Source organism: Chrysemys picta, chromosome 13 (assembly GCF_011386835.1).
Source record: "Chrysemys picta bellii isolate R12L10 chromosome 13, ASM1138683v2, whole genome shotgun sequence".
In the NCBI taxonomy this organism is placed as follows: Eukaryota; Metazoa; Chordata; order Testudines; family Emydidae; genus Chrysemys; species Chrysemys picta.
The window spans coordinates 54,336,366-54,359,342 of NC_088803.1; the positions used below are offsets into that span (position 1 = coordinate 54,336,366).

A 22,977-nucleotide genomic window follows, 5' to 3' on the forward strand; every position below is an offset into this window, starting at 1 on the left:
ACCCTTCTCGTTGATAACCTAAATAAGCTGCTCTCTTCAAGCCATAAGGCAGGTTTTCCAGACTTCCTGTCAATTCTTGCAGCTCTTCTCTGGGCTTTCCTTTTTAAAACATCATATTCCAACAGCAGTGTAACCAACGTCCTATGCAACTGAATGTCACCCCCCCCCCTCAATATTCCTCTACTTAAACATCTACATATTAGCCACAGCACCTCCCGCAAGCTCACAATCAGGTGGTTATGTATGAGACCCTTCAGACCTTTTCAGTCACTGAATTTATGGAGAACCACAAGGACACAGAGTCCTCTTAAGAATGCTTCAGTGTTTATTCTTTGGCTACACCACCTATCCTGCCCACTTTCTATAGCTTCCTCTACGGACACATGGATGTGAAGTCCTATTTCATGATACAATGGCATGAACGAAAACTATGAGCCCAGCCATACAAACACTTACTAGTGGGTGTAGTGCTTACTACTGGGAGCAGTCTCATTGACATTAATGGGACCATTTTTAATAGTGAGCACTATGCCAGGTAGCACTGGCAGGATCTGGCCTTCTCTGTTTAATCTCTTTTCCCAAATGATGGTATAATTATTCTCCAAGTCTAAAATATTTCTGAGCCAAAAGGAGGAGTCTCCACTTGCTTGGCCTATTTCCGACGAACATGTTCTAATGCGCCCTACTGCCCAATTAATACCAGCACCTATGGGCAGCACAGGAACGCAGCTAATTGAACTGCCACAGACAATTCTTGGCTTATTTTAAACCAAAGCGGACATGAAGTTTGGCTGAATCCACTACTTAATTAAACCAAGATGCCTGCAGGAACAACGAGATGTACTAGCCCAAACACATCTGCATTTCCGGGCACCACAGGGCACATTCACAGCTTTCCGGGAACCTGCAGCACTATACAGCACACACCCAGACACATGTAAATGGTGCATCTTCTCACACTTGACGAGAAACTGCTGCTGCTTTGAGTCCATCAACAGAGGAACCAGCAGCTGATCAGCTTTGTCCTCATCCTACATCTACAAGCCATAGTTCATCACTCCCTTGGTCCCATACGGCCCTCAGATTACACCCGAGGCAGCTCAATCAACTCCATAAATACTGGCCCTCTTATGTGGAAACTTTGCAAAATCTGAATGGAAAATGTTGGTCTGGGGGAGGGAAACAAGAAGGTTAGAGGCCAAAAGTGCTACCTACCCTGATGCCCCACCCAGAACAATCACCTGGCAAGACAGGCCTAGATGCTTCTCTTTTGAAAAAGTGTCAAACCCAGACCCACAAAAGCCTGATCTGCACCAGGGAAAAAAGGTGTGTTCTTACCATTACTAGCCAACCCACGTTAAACAACAGGAGGTAAAATTGGAATGAAGACAAGACCTGTTAGTAAGCTGAAGTAAATAGTAGGCTCACTTCTACTGTTTCCTTTGACCTGCTAACACATCAAAACTACCCACCTTTTTTCCTAGTGTGGACGCAACCGATTCCCAAGAGTCTGCAAAGACATGCATGAGTGCAAAGCAGAGCTGGTCACCAAAAGCTTCTGCTTTGGACTCTAAGCCATACTCTATCCTAGCAGATAACGTTATCTTCTCCACTGTATTGGGCCAGATGTGATTAAACCGTTAAACTCGTAACCAACGCTATGAGTCGCCTTTGTTTCTGAGCAATGCACAAGGCCCTTAAGTCTTCCTCTGTTCTAGGTCGGTCACATATGGCACATGCTCCCCTACTGCACCAGAGAGTCTTCTCAGTCCAATATCACTTTAGAACCTCACAGACCTCCCTAGAGAAGATGGACATGGAAGATTTAGGATGCAAGCAGTTCTTAAAATACCTAATTAGATCGATCTTGACTTCGGTAGTGGTGTGTTGGAATACAGATTAATCTAGTCCATGGCTGGCACTGGCAGCTGCAGCAGCAGGAGGTCCTGTCAAACCAAGCCATAACATTACACTCTCTGCCTTTATTATTATTTTCCCCCCTTTTTTAATTTCATTATAACGGACATCTGGCTGGCAGGGCAGGGAGCTCGCAGACAAAGCCATGCACAGACACAATCCAGTGGAATACTGATGCAGATTAAACGAGCATCATACCAAAGACAGAGAGCTGTACATGTTGGGGGTATCAAAGCGGTGACAGCACCCACTTGGTGGAAAGGGGAGAAGAAAGGAAGGGGCAAGAGCCCGCTTAGCACGAATTCTGATGAACCAGTGGAAGAAGTTTAAGAGAGTTTTAAATCATTTAAAATCAAAATTAGAAAGAGACCTACAGGATACGCTCTAGCTCAGCCGCCCGTTATTGGACTCAGCGCAAGAATGACTGTGTGGAATTCTAGGGCACATGTTATGCAGTCACAAGGAGTAAGACTACTGACAATAATGGTCCCTTCTAGTCTTAGCATTTATTCATTTATGTTAATACTTTGCACTTGTACAGAGCCCTCCAGCCATGATTCTGAAAATGGTACAAAGATGAATTACCCCTCGGAAGCCCAGGATGGAGGAGGGCATCACTCCCATTTTACTGATGGGTAAAGCGAGGTCAGAGCCAGCTGTCCAGGGCACATGAAAGCCTGTAGCAAGACAGGATTAGAGCACCTCACTAGGCAAAGTTCCCTTCAAACCCGTAGCAATGTTATTTTTCAGAACAATCTCTTTATTACAAGAACATTAAACAAAGTTTAATCTTTAAAACTAATTAAACCCTATTTAAAAACACTAATTTAAAACATTAAAACTAAGACTCATTCATATAAGAGGATCCTGTTGTATTCTGAAAAGTTGGTGGTAAAATAATAAATTGGTGCAATAAATTTGTTTAAACAGATTGATTTCTTTAGTAGGCATTCGTTTTGGCAGATCACTGTGTGAAAAATATTTTCTGCTGGCTCACGGATGATGTTCAGTTAGAAGAACTAATCTCTATCAAGTCAGTTTTCTATTCTATTTTACCCTTTTCATGCCTTGGGAATTTAGTCACATAGCAGATATTCATTTTAAAGGGTGTTGCTACATTTCAGTGCATGTTACCATGGATCAAGAGAGCATTTTTAGTAACAGAGCTATTCCTCTAAAGGAAAACTGAAAAGCTGTGTCACTCTAATTCGCTTCTTTTTATTATGGGGCAGACTGGCAAAATACACAAACTGCAGATACTTGGTAAATAGGAAAGCGGGAGAACTTCTTCCAAGGTTAGAAAATAAATTATTCTTAAATAAAACTGACATTTGGGGAAAGTGAAGGCAGTTAAATTTGGATGACTTAGTATGAACATCCTCCCAGTTCATTACAATCTCTTGGTGTGCAAGGGAAAGATTGTTTTCTCTCAGGCTGGGCACACTAGCCAACATGTGGGTCTAAAGATTTGCTTCCCTACAGGCTACCTGATGATCCAGAGAGAGGAGGCCCTTGCCTCTCACACCTGAATTTGTGTTTCCTCCATTTTAACCCACTGAGTGTGTTCAGGAATTTTAAACCAATAGATTGTTCCAAAAGCAACAGCCTAATAGCGCAGTTTGGAGATCAGCAGACAGACAGACAGACCTCTCACCCCTATGGGATGCAAAGGTGCCCCATCGGACTCCTGGCTTTTTTGCCAGATGAATACGCTGACTATTTTATTCAGCTTTCTGAAATTTAGGAGTGCTGCTTTTTTAAAATGTGAATGTTCTGCACTCACGTACCCAGGAAAAGAACATTTTATCCCATCTACCTCGCATTTAAAAATCCAGATGGTTGTCAACCTTCTTCATAGAATTACCGAACTCTGCCACATTCCATTTTATTCCTCAGCTCCCTTATACTCTTCAGGTACCAGACATCACTGCATCTTCCTCCCGGTCTGTTAACAGTGGTGGGGCAGTCGGTCCTCCTGCGATGACCCACTATCTGGAACAGAATTCCTGACCCTCCTTCACAATTTAAGACTCACTTTAGCATCTTCCTCTCCTTGGTTTAATGATTCATAACCATCTTTCTAACAAAACAATCAAACCCTAATCTGAAATTCAGTTTGCTTCTGATCAATCAGTTCCCCGCAACCCTGTCTACAGATGCTAGCTGTAGGGAATGTCGTACTTACACATATTACTTGCATTTAGCTGTATAGATTAACAGCCTGTGAAAGGCCATTACCAACCCACATGGTATTGTAAATCGTGCATGGTATTCAGTCATCTACTGGGAGGCTCATCTGGTTCACACTTCTACAGGAATCGTAATCCTTAATCAAGAGGATTATGGCAAGTAGCTAATCCTAAAAAACAAACACAAAGTATCTAGTGGAATTAAACTTCTTTTTCTGTAGAGCCCATTTCTCCTCCCTTTCTCTTCCTTGTGTCCTCAGTAAGCTCAGACAATATCTAGAAGGGCTTGGTTAACTAGGTCCAAGAGTATCAAGACCTTATCTGCTACAGGGCAAACTCTCAAAAACATTCCTTTTTAGATAACAAGTAGTGTGTTAAAGAAGCAGACAAGCACCAAACCAATCTATTTTTATTTTTTGTGGCACTATAGCGAGTAGAGAGGGCGTCTCGAATAAAAAATTCTCCACTTCTTTGGGAGTAGGCAGATGCGTTCCATCTCCCCTCATACCTCAAATACTCATCTGGATACAAAAATCAGAGCACACAAGTAGACAGGATTGCAGTGGCTTTCTTGCAATAAAAAAATTCTACATGTTCACTATGATCAAATATACGCAGCGTCTCTCCTGCTCAGCCTGAGGACGACTATATATACTGTTGTCTCCAGTCTTAGCAAGACAGAAGAAATTTGTTTTCATCAAAGGCAGTTTTGTTTGTATGCAAAAGTATCAAAGATAATGCAAACAGCAAGACTCTAGATAATGTAACGTCACCAGACTTAAAGTATTAACAAAATATCAAAATAATAATAAAATGTAACAAAATAATCAAAAAGATAACAAAATACTTAAAAATTCATTGCATGAAGACTAACAGTTTTGCCTCAGAAAAGTCTAAACTCAACACTATTCTGGTACCAAGACACACACATATGTAATATAGTTCATAGGTGTAAGTTTTAAAGCAATCACAGGCCTTCGCCAAAACACAACATTAATGGTAGGACTGTTGGATGAGGCAATAGCTCTCAAAGATCAATTGGATTACACTGTTGGTGTGTTACAGTCAAAGTTACATACGATTATGTCCCAGAAACCTAAGTTTTAAGATCCACTGTATAAATCAGGAAAGCATATCCCATAACAGAATTTACTCTGGCAGAAAACTGGAAATTAGAACAAGAATAAATCCAGTATAGTCAATTACACAATGTGGGTCAATCTTTGAAGTTTAAGTGATCCAACAGGACTGAAGTACAAGGGGTCTCATCATTAAGACCTATTTTTTACTTTTATCTCTTGTTATATAATGTATAAAACCCACACCTAACCCAAACTATGAATGAGGCACTTTACAAGACAAATACAATACAATACAAGGCACCATATAATTTTTATTGGTATCAATACTATAGAAAATTAGAGACAAAAATGTAGTTATCCCAATCCCCAGAGTTGGCACCTTCATGCTAGTTTTTAAAGAGATAAATACATTCTATGAAATGGTTCCTATAACATTTAATTTGGACTATACAATTTTCTGTAATGAATGAAAACTGGCCAAGTTGCATTGACAAAATAATAAATACTCTAGTAAAAATTCCATATCCAAAAGAAGATTTTTGTAGATATGAGGATCAACGCTATTTTACACATGAACTCCTATGTGAAAAGCACATTCCTAGTGTCCCCATCAAAGTAAAGAAAGTAGAGAAGCAGGAACCTCTCACTGTCAAAGGTGCAGGTGCAATGGTAGCACCTAACTACAGACAAATGGAACATAATGCCAGTCACTGGACAAGTGCTACTGATGATTGTGTTTTGCACATTGTCCAGTGATAAACCATTTTAACAGGGTCGTCATTTAAATGCTAATCAGGCTTTAACGTTAAGATGTTTGAAGAAAGATGTGAACAATTGCACTGCAAGGTGTGAACTGTCTAGCTGCAGTCTCAATTGCTCTCTAGGGGGGTTGTTTACAGCACGAAGGCCATCAAACTTCATTTTTAATGAAAATACAGATTTTGATTATGAAACTACAGTAGTTAACACTAAGGAATTATGATGATGTTTGATTTTGACCTCTTTTCTAGTTTCCAGGCAAAGTCAAAAGCTCCTTTCCACCTGAAAGTTTGCATGTGCAGTTGCCTGCTGGAAAAGAATCTCTCTCTTTTGGGGGCAAGGTGTCAGGCAGGTGGGATGAACTGTTTATGAACAATAACATGAAAAGTGACTACTAGTACCTGTCTGTTGGAATCACTTTCTAATGCTTTTACGACCTTCAGTATTCAAAGGGAACACCGCAAAGCTTTATATTTTGCTACTACTGAATTTTCCTTTTTTGGATATACAAAAGGCATCCACATGTCTAAAAGTGCATCTTACCATGTTTGTTTTACACTAATCTGATGCGTGAGCTTTCTCCATGGCAAGGATATCCCAGACTCTAGCATACCATGCTGAAACAGTAGAGGGATTCTTTTTTTCCCACTCATTGAGCCAAGACAATCTTGCTTCTACTGTTTTTACTATTGAAAGAAACTGGGTAATTTTAATGGAACATTTAATGATTAGTCTATTTGTTCTCAAATTTTGGACCAGCAGTTACTGAAAAAAGGATAGATGTGTTCGGTAGATAATCTTAAAATTATTTACTACATAATGTGACCCTTCAATGAACATGGCAAAATATCCATAGATACAATTCATGAGGAGCCCATAGTCTGTGTATCATTCACACATCATAGGCAAAGCTTGCCGTGTTCATTAACTCTGTGCTCCAAAGCCCACAACAGAGAACTCTGGAGCACCATGAGGCCAAGCCTTGAGGCAACGTGCCAGGGTGTCAAAGCATCAGGACAAGGACATTGAGATGCCAATGCCACAATTATTATTTGTGTTACCATAGCACCGAGGAGCGCTAGTCATGGACCAGGACCCCATTGCACTAGGCGCTGTACAAACACAGAACCAAGACAGTCCCTGCCCCAGAGAGCCGACAATCTTAGCACAAGATAAGAGATGACCAGTTGATATAGCACAAGGGAACAAAGAGACGATACTGAACAGTATGATGGGCAGTCGTCTCAGCAAACTAGCGGCCTAGCCACGGTAGGCACCACAGAAAAGGAGAGTTTTAAGGAACTATAGAACTAAAGTTCCCCCAGAGTCCCTGGGAGGTGGGAGCCTGGGGCACTGTTGGCGCTGCCAGAGCAAGTGGTCACCAAAATAAAAACAAAGCAAAAGACGACCTAACTGGAAGGCAGGGAGGGAGCAGAAAAGACCCCAGGAAGATGTGCCGAGTTGGAAGGTGACGTACACCTACACAGGTGCTGATCTCAGTCAAGGACTGAAAGGGTCCAGTGGCGAGAAAGTTAAGCTACATGGTGGCATGTGGCCATGGGAGGGGAGATGGCTTGGGCTCTCACTCACTACCACTGTCTTTTCGGACCTTCAGCACTTGGGGAGTCCCATTCATCTCACGCCACAGAGCCGAGAATCATCAAGGAGAACCCCGCACCTGGGGTTTCTACTGTTCCAGGCAGAGAGAGAGAGAGAGAGAGAGAGAGAGAGAGAGAAAGCTGAGGGGACAGAGAAGGACAGATGATAGATGGGTCTGAGAAAAGACGTGGATTCAGTAACCACTCAGTAACAAGGTTTCCAAACAGCAAGAAAAGCATCAAACACACATTTTAATCCTTGTTTAACAAAGTGCCTGTTAACAAATGGCTTAATGCCATTCTTTAAATTAAATACTGTTTACTCCTCCCACTGCTCATTGGCTAAGCTTCCACAGCAAGGCAGAAAAATCCCTTTTACCATTTCCAAGCTCAGGAAAAACAAAATGGACAGCAAACACATTCTCTGTGTAACATATTTCACCAGAAGGTTTATTTTAGATCCTCAGATCCCTTGCAATACAGATACAACAGAATCCCGGCTCCAAGAAGTTTCCAAACCCGCTTGAGACAAGATGCAGAGGGGATGAAGGGTTAGAAATGTAGTAAGGCTGGGTTGGAGGGTAAAGGACTCTGCAAAAGCCAGTGCACAACATGACAGAGCAAGGAATTTCTCTCTTAAATAATTTTTTTAATTGGCTAATTTCTTGAGGACATCACAGAGGAAGTGGGTTTTAGGGGAGAGAGGACAGTGGCCTTTGGACCAGCTCATGGAGAGCTTGGAATAAAGCCCAGAGACATTGCGGGAGAGGTAGACAAATGAGGTACCTAGGCTGTCACTGTTTGCAGAGGGATGTGATAAGTGACCAGGATGGTTAAGTAGGGAAGGACAAAGTACCGTAGGGCCTTGAAAGGGAGGAAAGGATTGGAGGTAGCGGGGAAAGAGGGACCGGCGTGATATGGCACAATAGGAGGCTACAAAGAAGCTCTTTGTATAAAAAGCAGTTCTGTCTGGGATGGGGGCCCAGGGTGTGTAGAGGGGGTGAGCTTATATGACAATCAGGATGGGAAGAGAGGAATGCTTTCACTACCTGGACAGAAGGGAAAAGGTCAGCGCTTACAAATGCCGTGGAGAAACATGCACTGAGCCTCATAAGTGTTGAAGCAGATCCTGCATCTGCCCTAAGGGCCCTCCTCCAAAACTCAGGAACTCTGTGCACAGGAGGGCTTCTAAAACAAACCTACACCCAGGAGAAAAGTAAATTAGGAGCTGGCGTTTACTCCAGTTTTCCCCCCACTTGCAACCACAGCAGAGCTTGAGCCAAAACCCAACTGTAATGCTTCCCGTCTCAAACTGGACATGGTGACTGCAACGTTCCTGACAATGTGCATCTTCCACCCCCACATCATCAGGGACTCAGAAATTACTACTAGCACAAATCTACAAACCCACCTTTCCGTTCTATCGTCAACTACACTGCCAGTGCTTTGCCATAAGCTCCTGGCTCTTTTCTAATGGAAGCGCAGTTCCTATCCCTACTCTCCTGTTCGATCAGCTCCCACAGCAGAAACGTTCACCCCTGACAAAAACTCCAAGATTGGCATGTGCCAGCAGGCAGAAAGCCCTCAGAAATCAATACTTCTGAAATGCTGCCACTCCACTCCCAAGTGGGCACAAAGATTATGAGAACACCACTAACAAAAACATGTACTGCAGTGCCCTGAGCATGCCCCATAACTGTCAACTCATCTCCGGACAAGCAGGGGGCACACAATGGGGCGGCATGGCTCTGGGATAACAGAGCACAGTGAGGCACTGAGAATCAATCAGGACACTAGGATCGAGCGCATTTTCCCCTAAGACTAGTGTGCGTGCGTAACATTCTATACCTTGGGGGAGCGTACTGTAACCCCAGGAGCGGCGCCAGGGTTTTTGTCGCCCTAGGCGGCAGCGCTCCTCCTCAGTAATCGGCGGCAGCTCCTCCTCTGAAGCTGCGTTCTCGGCAGCAGGGGTCCTTCTGCTCTGGGTCTTCGGGGCACTTTGGCGGCGGGTCCCGGAGCAAGTGAAGGACCCGCCGCCGAATTTCCGCCAAAGACCCGGAGCGGAAGAAACCCCTCTGGGTAGCCCTGGTGCTTGGTGGCGTTTCTGCAGCCGCTTTTCTTCCAGCCCAGAGGAATCACCGGCAAAATGCCGCCCCCCACATCCTGCCACCCTAGGCGACCACCTAGGGTCGCCTAGTGGAAGCGCCGGCCCTGTGCAACCCCCATATTTCTTATTTTCATATAATCGTGATCTTACCTATAAAGCATGCCTTGTAATGTATCGGGGAAAGGTTATGATCTGCTGAAAATCATTTCTCTATCCATATATGTATATCATTAATTCGTATGAAGTTATGAGAATTGTGTTGTATGGTGGTCACTAAAACATGCTGTAAGTTGGGGAATCAGCCAGATATTTGCTCCCCATAGGCAACAGCAAGGAAAGTAACCAACGCCCGGGCGAAAACAACGAGGAGTCCAGTGGCACCTTAAAGATTAACAGATTTATTTGGGCATAAGCTTTTGTGGGTAAAAAATCCACTTCTTCAGATGCATGGAGTGAAAATTACAGATACAGGCATAAATATACTGGCACATGAAGAGAAGGGAGTTACCTTACAAGTGGAGAACCAGTGTTGACAGCGCCAATTCAGTCAGGGTGGATGTGGTACACTCCCAATAACCGATGAGGAGGTGTCAATACCAAAAGAGGGAAAATTGCTTTTGTAGTGAGCCAGCCACTCCCAGTCCCTATTCAAGCCCAAATTAATGGTGTTAAGTTTGCAAACACCCGGGCAGGGTGTCAAACAACCCATCAACCGCCATTGTCCAGCAAGGGAGCTGCAATGAGATGACTCACCTGCATGAGGCCACACCAGGGGAACTGCTCAACCTTGCTGGGAGAGACTCAGCAATGCCCCCCAGACATGCCTGGACTTGTGCTCCCCAAGCACATGGACTGAGGGTATAAAACAGACAGCGTGGATAAAGAATGGGCCCTTCTCCTGCCCCCACCTCTGCTGCAAGCAACCAGGACACTGAGAAGATGACAAGACTCCAACACAGGAGATTGGCCCAGGTTTAAAGAATGAACCTGAAGATTAAGGACTGCAATATCCAGTGGGGTGAGAAAAACTGCTTCATCTAGTTGCTGCCCAGTCTAATAATGTTGAGAGTTCAGACTGTGTGCTTATATTTTATTTTATTGTGGTAACCACTCTGACTTTTTGCCTATCACTTAATATCACTTAAAACCTTCCTTTTATAGTCAATACATTTGTTTAATTGTTTATATTTACCAGTGAGTTTGTCTGAAATGTGGGGCAAATCTGCTCAGGTTTGCAAAGGCGGGTGTATGTCCACTCTCCATTGATGAAGTGGGGAACCGATGAATAAATTTGCACTGCCCAGTTTGAGCAGGGCAAGATGGTATATTCCTGGGGTACAGTGCTGGGGGGATTTGGCTTGGGTACCTGTCTCGGTGTGATCCATGAGTGGCTCTGGGAGCATTCATGCAATAGAGCTGGGTGTGGGGCTCCACATGCTGTTGTGCTGAGTGATCACAGCGCCTGGACGGGTTGCTGCCGGTCACTAGCAGGGCATTGTGAGGGACAGCCCAGGCTGGAGACAGTTCAGGGGGCACAGCGGTCCCAGAGTCCCAGGCTGCACCCCGGGGATGCCACCACAGCATGGACACCAGGAAGATATTTCAGTATTCCCGTTCTGTCAGTGGCTCACAGTGGCTATCGTCAAGCCGTACTTCCCCAAAGCACAGAACCGCTATTGGGTTGTATCACTGCTGGCGAAACATTTGGCAAGGCCCAGGCACACGTACACATCAGGACAATGGCCCTGACAGACTCCAGGGGAACCCCGTTAAACATCCCAATTAACTTAAATGGCTATAAACCCAATAACTCACCTGCCCAATGATGCAAAACATAGAAAATTGGACTTATGGAAATAGGATTTAAAAAAAAATTCTCTATAAAAATTATCTCTAGACTCATCTCTCTCCGTCCCTCATTTCCACTGACCAATAATGATCTAGAATTATGTGAACAAGGAGCCCAGTACGTGCCACTCCCCTTCCCCCAGAAGACAGAACTCTGCTTCACTTTACAATATAAATAATAATTAATAACCTAGCCCTTTTGTAGGGTTTGCAATACACTGGCTAATCCTCACAACACACCCAGGAGGTAGGTAGACAGGCATTGTCCACAGACTGACAAGGACGAAACTGAGACAAAGGTTAAGTGACTTTTCCAAACCCACAAATCAAATCAGTGGCACAGCCAGCAGACCCGGGTCTCCTGCTCCAAATCGCACAGCTTGGCATAGTGATTAAGGCTCCTCCATAAAGGGAATGAGGCAATCGTTATTTCCCCCTGGGAATAAGATTCCGAAACAGCCTCAAATCTATCATCGGAGTGTCTCACCAGATCCCTCGCGCCAGTTTTATTATGCAAATCCAAGTAACAGTGTAAAAGAGCATCTCTTCCTCACCATCATTTAGGAAAACAAGGAACACATCTATACATAGTGAATGGAACCTGAATTAGCCAACCTTGGTATAAATCATAACTAGCCCTGGAGGGCAAGTATGCATCCTCCCCACATCAGAGACAAGCAGCCACCCCAGGCCTGCATTTCTTGTTTTGTTTTCTCATCTCCCTCCTCCCAGTCCTGTTGTATTCAAGATGCAGAGCTCATCTCAACAGCGATTACAGCCCAAACATGCCTTCCAGGAGCTGTCTTGCCAAGCCATTGCCTTCATTCATATAATGTTATCAAATTTCTAATGTTGGTGCTCTAAAGCAAATGTACTGTTACCAGCTCACTACTGACACATTTTTCAGGAGGAAAACAGCTGCTCGTTGAATCTGTCGCTTTTCTTCCCTGCCATCCAGACTCCCTCTCAAACACAAACTCCCCCTACCTGGCTGCTTTGCAGCATTGCTATTCTGACCATAGTAAATACTCTACCCTGACTACAGATGGCTGGTGTTAGTTCAGTACGGGGTCTGAACCAGTAGGAGGTAATGTAACACAGTCTTGGAGGTGTCATGGTATTCTCCAAATCAAATTGAAAGAATGTGAAGAGCAATTAGATAAAGACACAAAAACCAACAGCAAAAAATTTGTAAATACATCAGGAAACCTGCCAAACAACCAGTGGGGCCACTGGCTAATCGAAGGGCTGAAGGAGCACAGGAAAACAAGCCCATTGTGGAGACGCTAAATGAATTCTTTGCATTGGTCTTCACTGCAGAGGTTGTGGGAGAGACACCTCCCCCCCACCGAGTGATTCTTTTTAGGTGACAAATCTGAGGAACTGTCCAAGACTGAAGTGTCAGTAGAGGTGGTTTTGGAACAAATTGACAAATTAAACAGTAATAAATGCCAGAGGGTATTCACTCAAGAGTTCTGAAGGAAATCAAATATGATACTGCAGAACTATGGTATGTAACCTATCACTTAAGCAAGCCTCTCTACCAGATGATTGGAGGGTAGATAATGTAACACCAATTTTTTAAAAAGGCTCCAGAAGCAATTACAGGGCAGTAAGCCTAACTTCAGTACCAGGCAAATTGGTTGAAACTACAGTAAAGAGCAGACATATAATTAAACGCAATCTGTAAGGGAAGAGTCAACATGGCTTCCGTAAATGTGAAATCATGCCTCACCAATCTATTAAAATTCTTTGAGGGGGTCAACAAACACATGGACAAGGGTGACCCAGTGGATATAGTGCACTTGGACATTCAGAAAGCCTTTGACAAGGTCCCTCACCAAAGGCTCTTAAGCAAAGTAAGCAGTCATGGGATAAGAGGGAAGGTCCTCTCATGGACCAGTAGCTGGTTAAAAACAGGAACAAAGGGTAGGAATAAATGGTCAGTGTTCATGTGGAGAGAGGAAAAGAGCAGGGTCTTCCAAAGATCTGTACTGGGATCAGGGCTGTTCAACATATTCCTAAGTGATCTGGAAAAGGGGTAAACAGCGAGGTAACAAAATTTGCAGATAACACAGAATAACTCAGAATAGTTAAGCCCACAGCAGATTGCAAAGAGCTACAAAGGGATCTCACTAAACTGGGTGACTGAGCAACGAAATGGCAGATGACATTCAATATTGATAAAACCAAAGTAATACACATTGGAAAACAATCTCAACTACACATACAAAATAATGGGGTCTAAATTAACTGTTACTCCTCAAGAAACAGTTCTTGGAGTCAGCACAGATAGCTCTCTGAAAACATCCGCTCAGTTTGCACCAGACAAAAAAGACAACAATGTTAGGAAGCATTAAGAAAAGGATAGATAATACAGAAAATATCATAATGCCACTAGATAAATCCATGGCACGCCCACACCTTGAATATGGCATGCAGTTTTAGTTGCTCCATCTCAAAAAAGATATATTAGAAATGGAACACGTACAGAGAAGGGCAATAAAAATGATTAGGGGTACGGAACAGCTTGCGTATGAGGAGAGATTAAAAGGAGACGACTAAGGGGAGATATGCTAGAGGCCTATAAAATCATAAATGATATGGAGAAAGAAATAGGGAAGGCTTATTTACCCCTTTGTGTAATACAAGAACTAGGGGTCACACAACTAAATTAATCAGCAGCGGGTTTAAAAGAAACAAAAGCAACTACTTCTTCATATAATGCACAGTCAACCTGTGGAACTCATTGGCACAGGATGTTGTGAAGGCCAAAATTATAACCAGGTTCAAAAAAGAATTAGGTAAGTTCATGGAGGACAGGTCCATCAATGGCTATTAGCCAAGGTGCCTAAATCGTCAACTGCCAGAGGCTGGGACTGGACAACGGGATGGATCACTCGAAATAAGAGTTACGTATTTAAGATCCACTCCTACTCCTCACTGTTTTTGCCAACCGTTTGAATTGCCCCCCTGGAAAGTTCAGCTAGGAAATCTCGGGTACAAAGCCCAACCATCACTGTCAGTATTTACAGTTCTCCCCCAAGATGCATTTCAACTATATATACTGTATACAGAAAAAAATGACAACTGACAGCAGCAGGAGGAGATTAGACCAGACCCAGCTCAGGTTACAGGGTCCCGGCGTACTCCATTGAAGCATTCTGTAAAGCAAGGTCTCCCAGAGGAAAAAGGAAACAAAGAGAGGAACTTTAGCTGTTACTAGTTTATTTCTGCAATGCCTGATGTTCATTGAGTCACACTTCAATGCTCAGAGCCCTGAAAACACTGCTTTTGAGGTGACATTTGTAGTTGCCTCATTACTCTTTTCAAAAGAGTTTTGCATCAAAGAGACAGATCTTCAAACAGCAGACACATGTACACATATACAATAACTTATTAACAGCCACACAGGAAACGGAACCGCTATGAGCTGCGGGCACTGAAATAAGCAAGGCAGCTGTGTGAACAGCTAACACTGCACCAAGGTGACTGCACAGGCTGTCGTGCATTTTACGCTGCTGGGGAGTAATGAAAGGGCTGGTGTTTTATTCATAAACCCGAGTGGGCTTTTCAGAAATTGACTTTCCCCTTCCACCTTGCCCTGTAACAGGACAGACTCTGGCTGAGTCCTACCTTCATGTTCCTTTTCAGTTGTTCCAATTTTTTTCATCTTCTTTGGAGACTTCATGAAGAGTGGGAAGATAGTCCTCAGACCCAGGATGTCAACAAACTTGTGACAGTTGTCTGTGCCCTCGGGTCCAATCATGGCATGGTCCAGTACCTTCAGAGCACTGCTGCGAGAGATCTTTTTTTCTCTGTGAAAAGAAAATACCCGTGTTCAGGATGGGAGTGATGCATAGAGCTATGGAGTAAAGATTCATTTATAGAAGTTTGAAGAGGCTGTGTGAAAAGGCAAAATTAACATGGCAAAAACAAATGAGAAGAGTCTATACACAAATTCCTCTAAGTGTCTTGTTTTGTGATAAGCAGAAGTGTTAGCTCCCTGGATCTCTCCCTTTCAAATCAACGAGGGCAAAACAGCCTTCATGCTCTTCCGCTACAACAAGAGCGGTCTACTTCCAGACTGTCTTGCAAGAGGCCACACACAGAGCACGGTGTTCTGTGTGCTGCACCAAGTACTGTTACACCATAAGGACCAGGATTCAAATTTAGTGTGAGGTCAGCTGAGAGGACATGAGTAGAGTAACCTCCGTTGGGTTCCTTCTGGACAAGAGTCCATATCATGAAAGCAAGGAAGGGTTCCTGGTGATGTTAACAAAACCACCACTAAACCTGCCACAGTCAGAGGCAAATGGAAAAGGCACCTCTTTGTGCAGGCTTTCCCACAACAGTATGCTTGTTTTCACAGCCCCATTCGCAGGTGGCCGATGGAGGGAGCAAAGGGGGCAGTTGCCCAGGGGCCCTGGCGATTTAAAAGGGCCCAGGGGCCCCCGGCCGCTGCCGGCAGCATAGCAGCACTAAGGCAGGCTTCCTGCCCGCCCTCGCTCCGCAGCGCTCCCAGAACCGGCAGGACAGCCCTGTGGCCCCTGGGGAGGAGGTTTCTTCATGCACTGCCCCTGCCCCGAGCACCGACTCCGCAGCTCCCATTGGCCAGGAACGTCAGTCACTGGGAGCTGCGGGAGAGCGTGGAGACCCCCTGGGCTCGCCACCTAAGAACCGCTGCCAGAGGGATGTGCCAGTCTCTTTCGGGAGCTGCCCGAGGTAAGCGCCGACCCCCGGACTCCCTCCTGCACCCCAACACCCCCTGCCCCATCCCAGAACCCACACCTAAACTCCCTCCCAGAGCTCGCACCCCACACCCTCTCCCGCATCCAAACTCCCTCCCGGAGCCTGCACCCCTCCCCCCCCCTCCCCACCCAAACTCCTTCCCAGAGCCTGCACCTCACACCCCCTCCCACACCCCGACCCCCTGCCCCAGCCTGGTGAAAGTGAGTGAGGGTGAGGGAGAGCAAGCAACAGAGGGAGGGGGAATGGAGTGAGCAGGGGTGGGAGCTCGGGGAAAGGGCGGTGCAGTGGGCAGGGCAAGTGTCTTTGGGTTTGCACGATTAGACAGTTGGCAACCCTACCGGGCGGGCATGGAGAAGCCCTGGCCGTGCCAGAAGAGCGCGCCCAGCCGCGCAGCCAGAAGCTTGCTGGGCACAGCCAGCGCAGGTGCAGCACTGCCCAAATATCAGGCGGACCGCGGGCACAGCTTGTGCATGCATGGGGCCCATTGACTGTTCTGCCATGGGGCCCAGAATTGCTGTCGGCGGGCCTGCCCATTCATCTGAAAAGACTGTCGACCTGCTTCGTGGTGGCAGGGAAGAAAGAGAGAAAGAAACTGATTAACTATAGGGAGGCTCTCAGATACGCTAGAGATGAGGACCATAGGAATACCGGGAGAGACAGCTGTACCACAACTTCACTTATAGGGGATTGAAAAATAAACTGCCTTGCACAAATTGACCCCAAAAAATAACAGCACTGTTAAAATATATTTTCTATGCAGAGTAATATTTAATAAGAGTCCAGTCCTCAAAGTGTTACGCTAGGCACCTTAAAATGTCCCCACAAGGTTATAAACAGACCTCTCTCCTAGCAGTGAAGGAGGCTTGAAAACTCTTAACAAGCGTCGCACTCACCTGAGCTGGGAATCTGGCTCTCGCTATGATGAGATTTAAAAATTTTATTAAGATGATGTTTAAAAAAAAAAGTGAACGGTACAGAGTTTAAGCGTAGAAGTTTCTGGTTATCAGGGAATAAGGTACAGATTACTAAAGGCATGTTTCAGTGCCTGCATCTAGTATGTTCTGTTCATGCTAATCATCCTGTAAACAGTTCAGAGCAGGGAGCATAGCTTGGGAGAAACGTCTGTTTCTTGGGGTACCACACACAGACCAAGTCAGCATTTAAATAATTAAAGAATAAACTTAAAGACGTTTCCCACACAACAAAGGTAGTGGAATCAATAATGGTTACCATTCCATAAAGCAACTTTTTTGGCTAACGCTGAATTAAGAGTCTTTACCACATATGCCAAGTTCCCAGTTTGGCCTTTCTCTGACAACCGTTAACAACATCAATAGCAATGAACACACTGCATTTTTTCCTGTTGGGGATGATGTCAAATGTAGCAGAGAAAACTCAGTCCCCTGAAATCATGTCTTGGAGGGAAGCAGAGGGATTTTCAGACATTTGGTTTTAATAGGAATTTGTAATTGTAATGTTTGCAATTCACATTGTAGGCAGGTACCTCAGAAGTAGTATTTTAAATTCTATGCACCTCACGAAAGTATATAGCCCATCGAAAAAGAGTTACCCTGCCTTGTGTAACTGTGGATGTTTTCAATATACATTAAATGTCCTTTTTTTATATTCTGCTAAGTCCTTGGCCTTGCTCATGCGAGTTATGCATTACATTAAAAAAATATATATACAAATTGAGATCTGGGGGTTCAACCTTTTCCTTGCCCTATCCGTTACCTGCACACCCTTCCCACTTCAAACTCTCCCTCGCACTCTGGGTCAAAGTAACAAAAAGCTAAAAAATAAAGTCCTTTTTTTGGCTGAATAGCCTAAGAAATATTTTCAGAGGGAAGTAATTGCCTATTGATCAGCATTTAGGCAGGTTGCACAGAGCTATCTCTGGAATATTCATTGGATTTAAGTTCAGGCTTTTAGAGATCAATAGCTGTTTGACTGGACTGTCTAGGGTTGATTTTATTTGAAATATTTATTCTACTGGAGGGCAAGTAGTTTATCTTAGTCTCATCTGGGTTTATTGAAGTATCTTTTAGCTGAGCACTAATTCAAACACAAGCAGACGTGCAGCCCAGCAAATAGAGAGCGAGCTCCGTTTAAAAGAAGGACTGTAACGCACTATAATGCAGAGTCTCCCCATTGCACATAGCACCCTGTGGTTTATTCCTTTGCTGCTGTTCGACATAAGAGACGTATCCTTTGTAAAGTCTATTTCTTTAAAAGGATAGTTGCCAAGATTTTCCAGACCCCACATTAGCATAAATGTAAAGCCAATTATTATAAACCCTGTCTCTATATATCATCCTGTCTCTTATAAGCAAGGTTTTCTAAAGTCATTCAGTCCATCGCATCCCCATCGTGCATCTCTCCCATTACATTACGCAGAGGTCAGAGTACACGTTGTAACTCTTCCCCCCACCCCCCACCAGAGCTGTAGTGTTATTTTTAATAGCAGCACTTACCGTCAGAGTAACAATCAACCTCCTGTGCACACTGCTTATGGACAAAGGAATTGTATGCATCTACCAGGGCCACTGCATGTGCTTCACATTCTCCTTTCTAAAAGGTTTTCACGCTTCAAATTTGTATTTTCCCCATATACATCAAGAGAAATAAATAATCATGGTTTTTGTAAAGGGAAATCATGCATCACCAATCTACTAGCATATTTTGAGGGGGACAAGCAGCATGTGGACAAGGGGGATCCAGTGAGTATGTTGTATATTAGTCACTTTGAGAATCATAGAACTAGAAGGGACCAAGAGATCATCTAGTCCAGTCCCCTGCACTCAAGGCAGGACTAAGGCTTGGTCTACACTAAACCCCCAAATCGAACTAAGGTACGCAACTTCAGCTACGTGAATAACGTAGGTGAAGTCGACGTACCTTAGTTCGAACTTACCGCGGTCCAGACCCGGCAGGCAGGCTCCCCCGTCGACTCCGCGTACTCCTCGCGGCGAGCAGGATTACCGGAGTCGACGGGGAGCACTTCTGAGTTCGATTTATCGCGTCCAGACTAGACGCGATAAATCGAACCCAGAAGTTCGATTGCCTGCCGCCGAACCAGCGCGTAAGTATAGACAAGCCCTAAGTATTATCTAGACCATCCCTGACAGGTGTTAGTCCAACCTGCTCTTAAAAATCTCCAATGATGGAGATTCCACAACCTCCCTAGGCAATTTATTCCAGTGTTTAACCACCCTGTTAATAAGTTAAGAAGTTTTTCCTAACGTCCAACCTAAACCTCCCTTGCTGCAATTTAAGCCCATTGCTTCTTGTCCTATCCTCAGAGGTTAAGAAGCAGTACAGCATGCTTGATGGACTAATGGACAGACCCTGCGAGGCAAACACTGGATAAAATGTCTATGCTTAATAAAAAATAGGGTTACCATACGTCCGGATTTTCCCGGACATGTCCGGCTTTTGGGGGCTCAAATCCCCGTCCGGGGGGAAATCCCCAAAAGCCGGGCATGTCCGGGAAAATCGGGAGGTCAGCCGGGCCGGCGGGGAGCCGGGGAGCCGGGCCGGCGGGGAGCCGGGTCGGCTGGGCCGGCGGGGAGCCGGGTCGGCCGGGCCGGCGGGGAGCCGGGTCGGCGGGGAGCCGGGTCAGCCGGGCCGGCGGGGAGCCGGGCCGGCCGGGAGCCGGGTCAGCCGGGCCGGCGGGGAGCCGGGCCGGCCGGGAGCCGGTCAGCTGGGCCGGTGGGGAGCCGGGGCCGGGAGCCGGGGGGTGCGCCGGGCCGCCGGGGGCCGGCAGTGCTGGGCGGGCCGGGGGTGGTCGGCCGGGGCCGGCACCCCAGGGCCCGAGCCGACCCAGGCTGGAAACGCCGGGGGGCCAGCCTGGGCCGCGCCTCCTCCCCCCACACCCCTTTTACCTGCTTCAGGCTTCCCGCGAATCAAATATTCGCGGGAAGCAGGGGAGGGGGCGGAGACTTTGGGGAGGGGGCGGGGTTGGGCGGGGCCGGGGGCGGGGCCGGGGAGTGTCCTCCATTTGGAGGCACAAAATATGGTAACCCTATAAAAAAAGATTCAGCAAGGAGACTAATTCTGAGCTTTGAAGGGATCACTGGGAACACCAGGACTAGTAAACAGATGAGAATGTTAAGAATCATGAAAGATGCACCTTGAAAGGACTATAGACAAGCTCCGTGGAGCTGTGCACACTCAGACGCATTTGTCTGATTTTGTGCCTTGTACTGCTCACATACCCTTGTTTGTGCTGCACAGTCAAAGGGGCTTTTGCACAGGTTAAGCAAAGCCACAGTGAATTTCTTCAGAATAGAAATGTCTGTCGTTCAAGCAATGGAAATCTCTGTGCACCCTCTTTGCTGCATTTGTCTGTGTGTGCATGCCTGCACCTTCAGTTAATAACCAAGATAGATTCACTTTATTCTTGCTACACAACAGAGATCCCTCTCAATATGTCCCTTGAGAGCACGGTGGTCGCTTCTCTTCCAAGGCCTAGCAGGGTTTTACAGCAAAAGTAATAAGCCTCGTGTCAACGTTTTCAAGGAAGCTGACAACACAATTCTGGTTTTCTCCCTTTGTTGCCTTTTTAAGTAAACTGAACCTTTTTTGCTCAAGGCAGCGCCTGAGATTCCACACTGCATAAAGTGCTTCCTGGCCTGCAGAAACCTGAACTGTGCTGGAAGAAAGACTTTAATTGAATGTGACATTTCTAAACCTCCTGTGGTGGCCACCATCTTGCTGATAAATTATCTCATTCGTGAGAGGCAGCATAGCATAAACAAGGCTCCATGCCTGGGCACAAGGTGCATCCTCAAGCAATTTTATCTCCTCTAGGTCTCACCTGGTCTCAGACCTCTCTTCTGTCTCCACTGCTCACAGTTTCGGTCACCCTCAATCCTCTATTCTCCTGCTTCTTCCATAATTGCTTTAGGCAAATCTGTTTATCCCCACCTCTGCAATATCAGCCATCTGCCCCTCTGCTGAAGTGCTCATCCAGCCTCTATCTCCTCCTGATCTCACTGGTGCAACTCCCGTTTCAATGACCCCCAGTCACAGATCACAGACTTCAAGAGCAGAATGCTGCCACCCATCTTCCCACACATACAAAGGGCGATGCCCACCGCAGGCTCTCTTTGAATACCGCTGCTGGCTCTCCATTAATTCAGGGCTCAGTTCAAAACTGCCCTCATTATTGAAACAGTTGCCTCATGTGCATTGACTATTTCTTGTTTGCTCCCTCCTCTCATCAGCTACCCATCTTCTCTCTTGCCATTGTCAGCAAACGAACTTTCTCTGCAGTTCCTGCCATATGGAATAGCCTTCCTGGATCACTCTGCTCTGATTCGCTATGCCTTTTATTTTTAACTTTCACTATATTAACCCTGTGGAACATTTTCGCATCCATTTAGTTAAGCAGAATAAAGATGTATCATACAGAGGCCCAGTATATAAAGGCTGAAAATCAATTTCAGCTCTGCTTTAATAAGAACATTTGCCCAGTTTTTGTGGAATGTGTCACTTAAAAATACATTAACTGAAGACACTCAACACTGACTATGGTTTGCTATTTAATGGGAGAGTAGATGAAGGCTGTGTGCAGTCCCCAAGGGAAGTAAGAAAACAAGTTCACACAAGGTGCAAGTTTCCTTTGCTGGTGGATATATTGTCTTAAATCTCAACATAAGTAACCCAGACCTGTTTTCATTCCTTTGTCGTCCATGGGAATCTCTTGGGTCACTTTATCTGCTAAGCTAACCATTCAGCTGAAGGACACCACACTGTCTGGCAGCTCTGGATATATGATCTCACTAATGGAGCAGTTACACCAGCGATACAGACCTGCTAACATGCTTGGAAGCACTAGACAAAGAATATAGCATTCTTCGGAAATAGCCAGGAGTCAAGCCACAGAACATTCCTACCTAGCTCTCCTCTCTCCCACACCAGGTGAACGAAACATCTGTTAGAACAACTTGGGAGTTGGTAGACCTTGGGCGGGTGTAAGGGGGGGGGGGACTACATACACTTAATTTCTTTCTTAAACTTCTTCAAACTTAAGCTAACCCCCCCCCTGAAAAAACAAAACAACAACAAAGGAACCAGCTGCAGGAGTATAAAGAGCATGCAGTCAGAAGTGGGGGCAACCCAGTTAATTGCACCCAATGCAGCATGTATGATTACCTGCCCTATGGGCAGATGGCGTACGTGTGCAGTCGGTGCAAGGAGCTCCTGGCCCTCAGAGACCGTGTACCGGCTTTGGAGACCAGGGTGGCTGAGCCGGAGGAGCTAAGGGGGACAGAGAGGTAGATAGATGAGACTTTCCGGGACACAGTAGAACATCCCACCCCCGGTCTGACAGCCTCTGTGATGTTGAAGAGGATGAAAGTCTCAGGGAAGGAGAACATCCAACCGGAGCACAGGGAAATGATCCCATAGTTGGGATCCTCCTTCCAGATGATGTCATGGTATCCTCTCGCACTGAGGATACCTCTCTGGGGGAGGGAACTCCAATTATTAGGAAGAGACAGGTATTAGTAATGGGCAGTTTGATCATTAGAAACATAGATAGCTGGGTTTGCAATGACCAGGAGAACTACATGACTTGCCTGCCTGGTGCAAAGGTTGCGGATCTCTCAAGACATCTAGATAGGCTTACGTGTAGTGCTTGGGAAGAACCGGTGGTCGTGGTACATGTGGGTACCAATGACATAGGGAGGATAGGAGAGAGGTCCTGGAGGCCAAATTTA

General features: G+C 45.5%; 1 protein-coding gene across 2 annotated transcripts in view; it reads right to left on the minus strand.

Moving 5' to 3' along the window:
- CTNNBL1 (catenin beta like 1) overlaps positions 1 to 22,977 on the minus strand; it is a 93,900-nt gene that overhangs the window by 24,776 nt on the left and 46,147 nt on the right. For both annotated transcript variants that reach the window (XM_065566362.1, XM_065566363.1), the window contains exon 11: positions 15,137 to 15,318. In XM_065566362.1, coding sequence (XP_065422434.1) covers positions 15,137 to 15,318 — 182 coding nt within the window. The remainder of the gene's footprint in view (positions 1 to 15,136; positions 15,319 to 22,977) is intronic.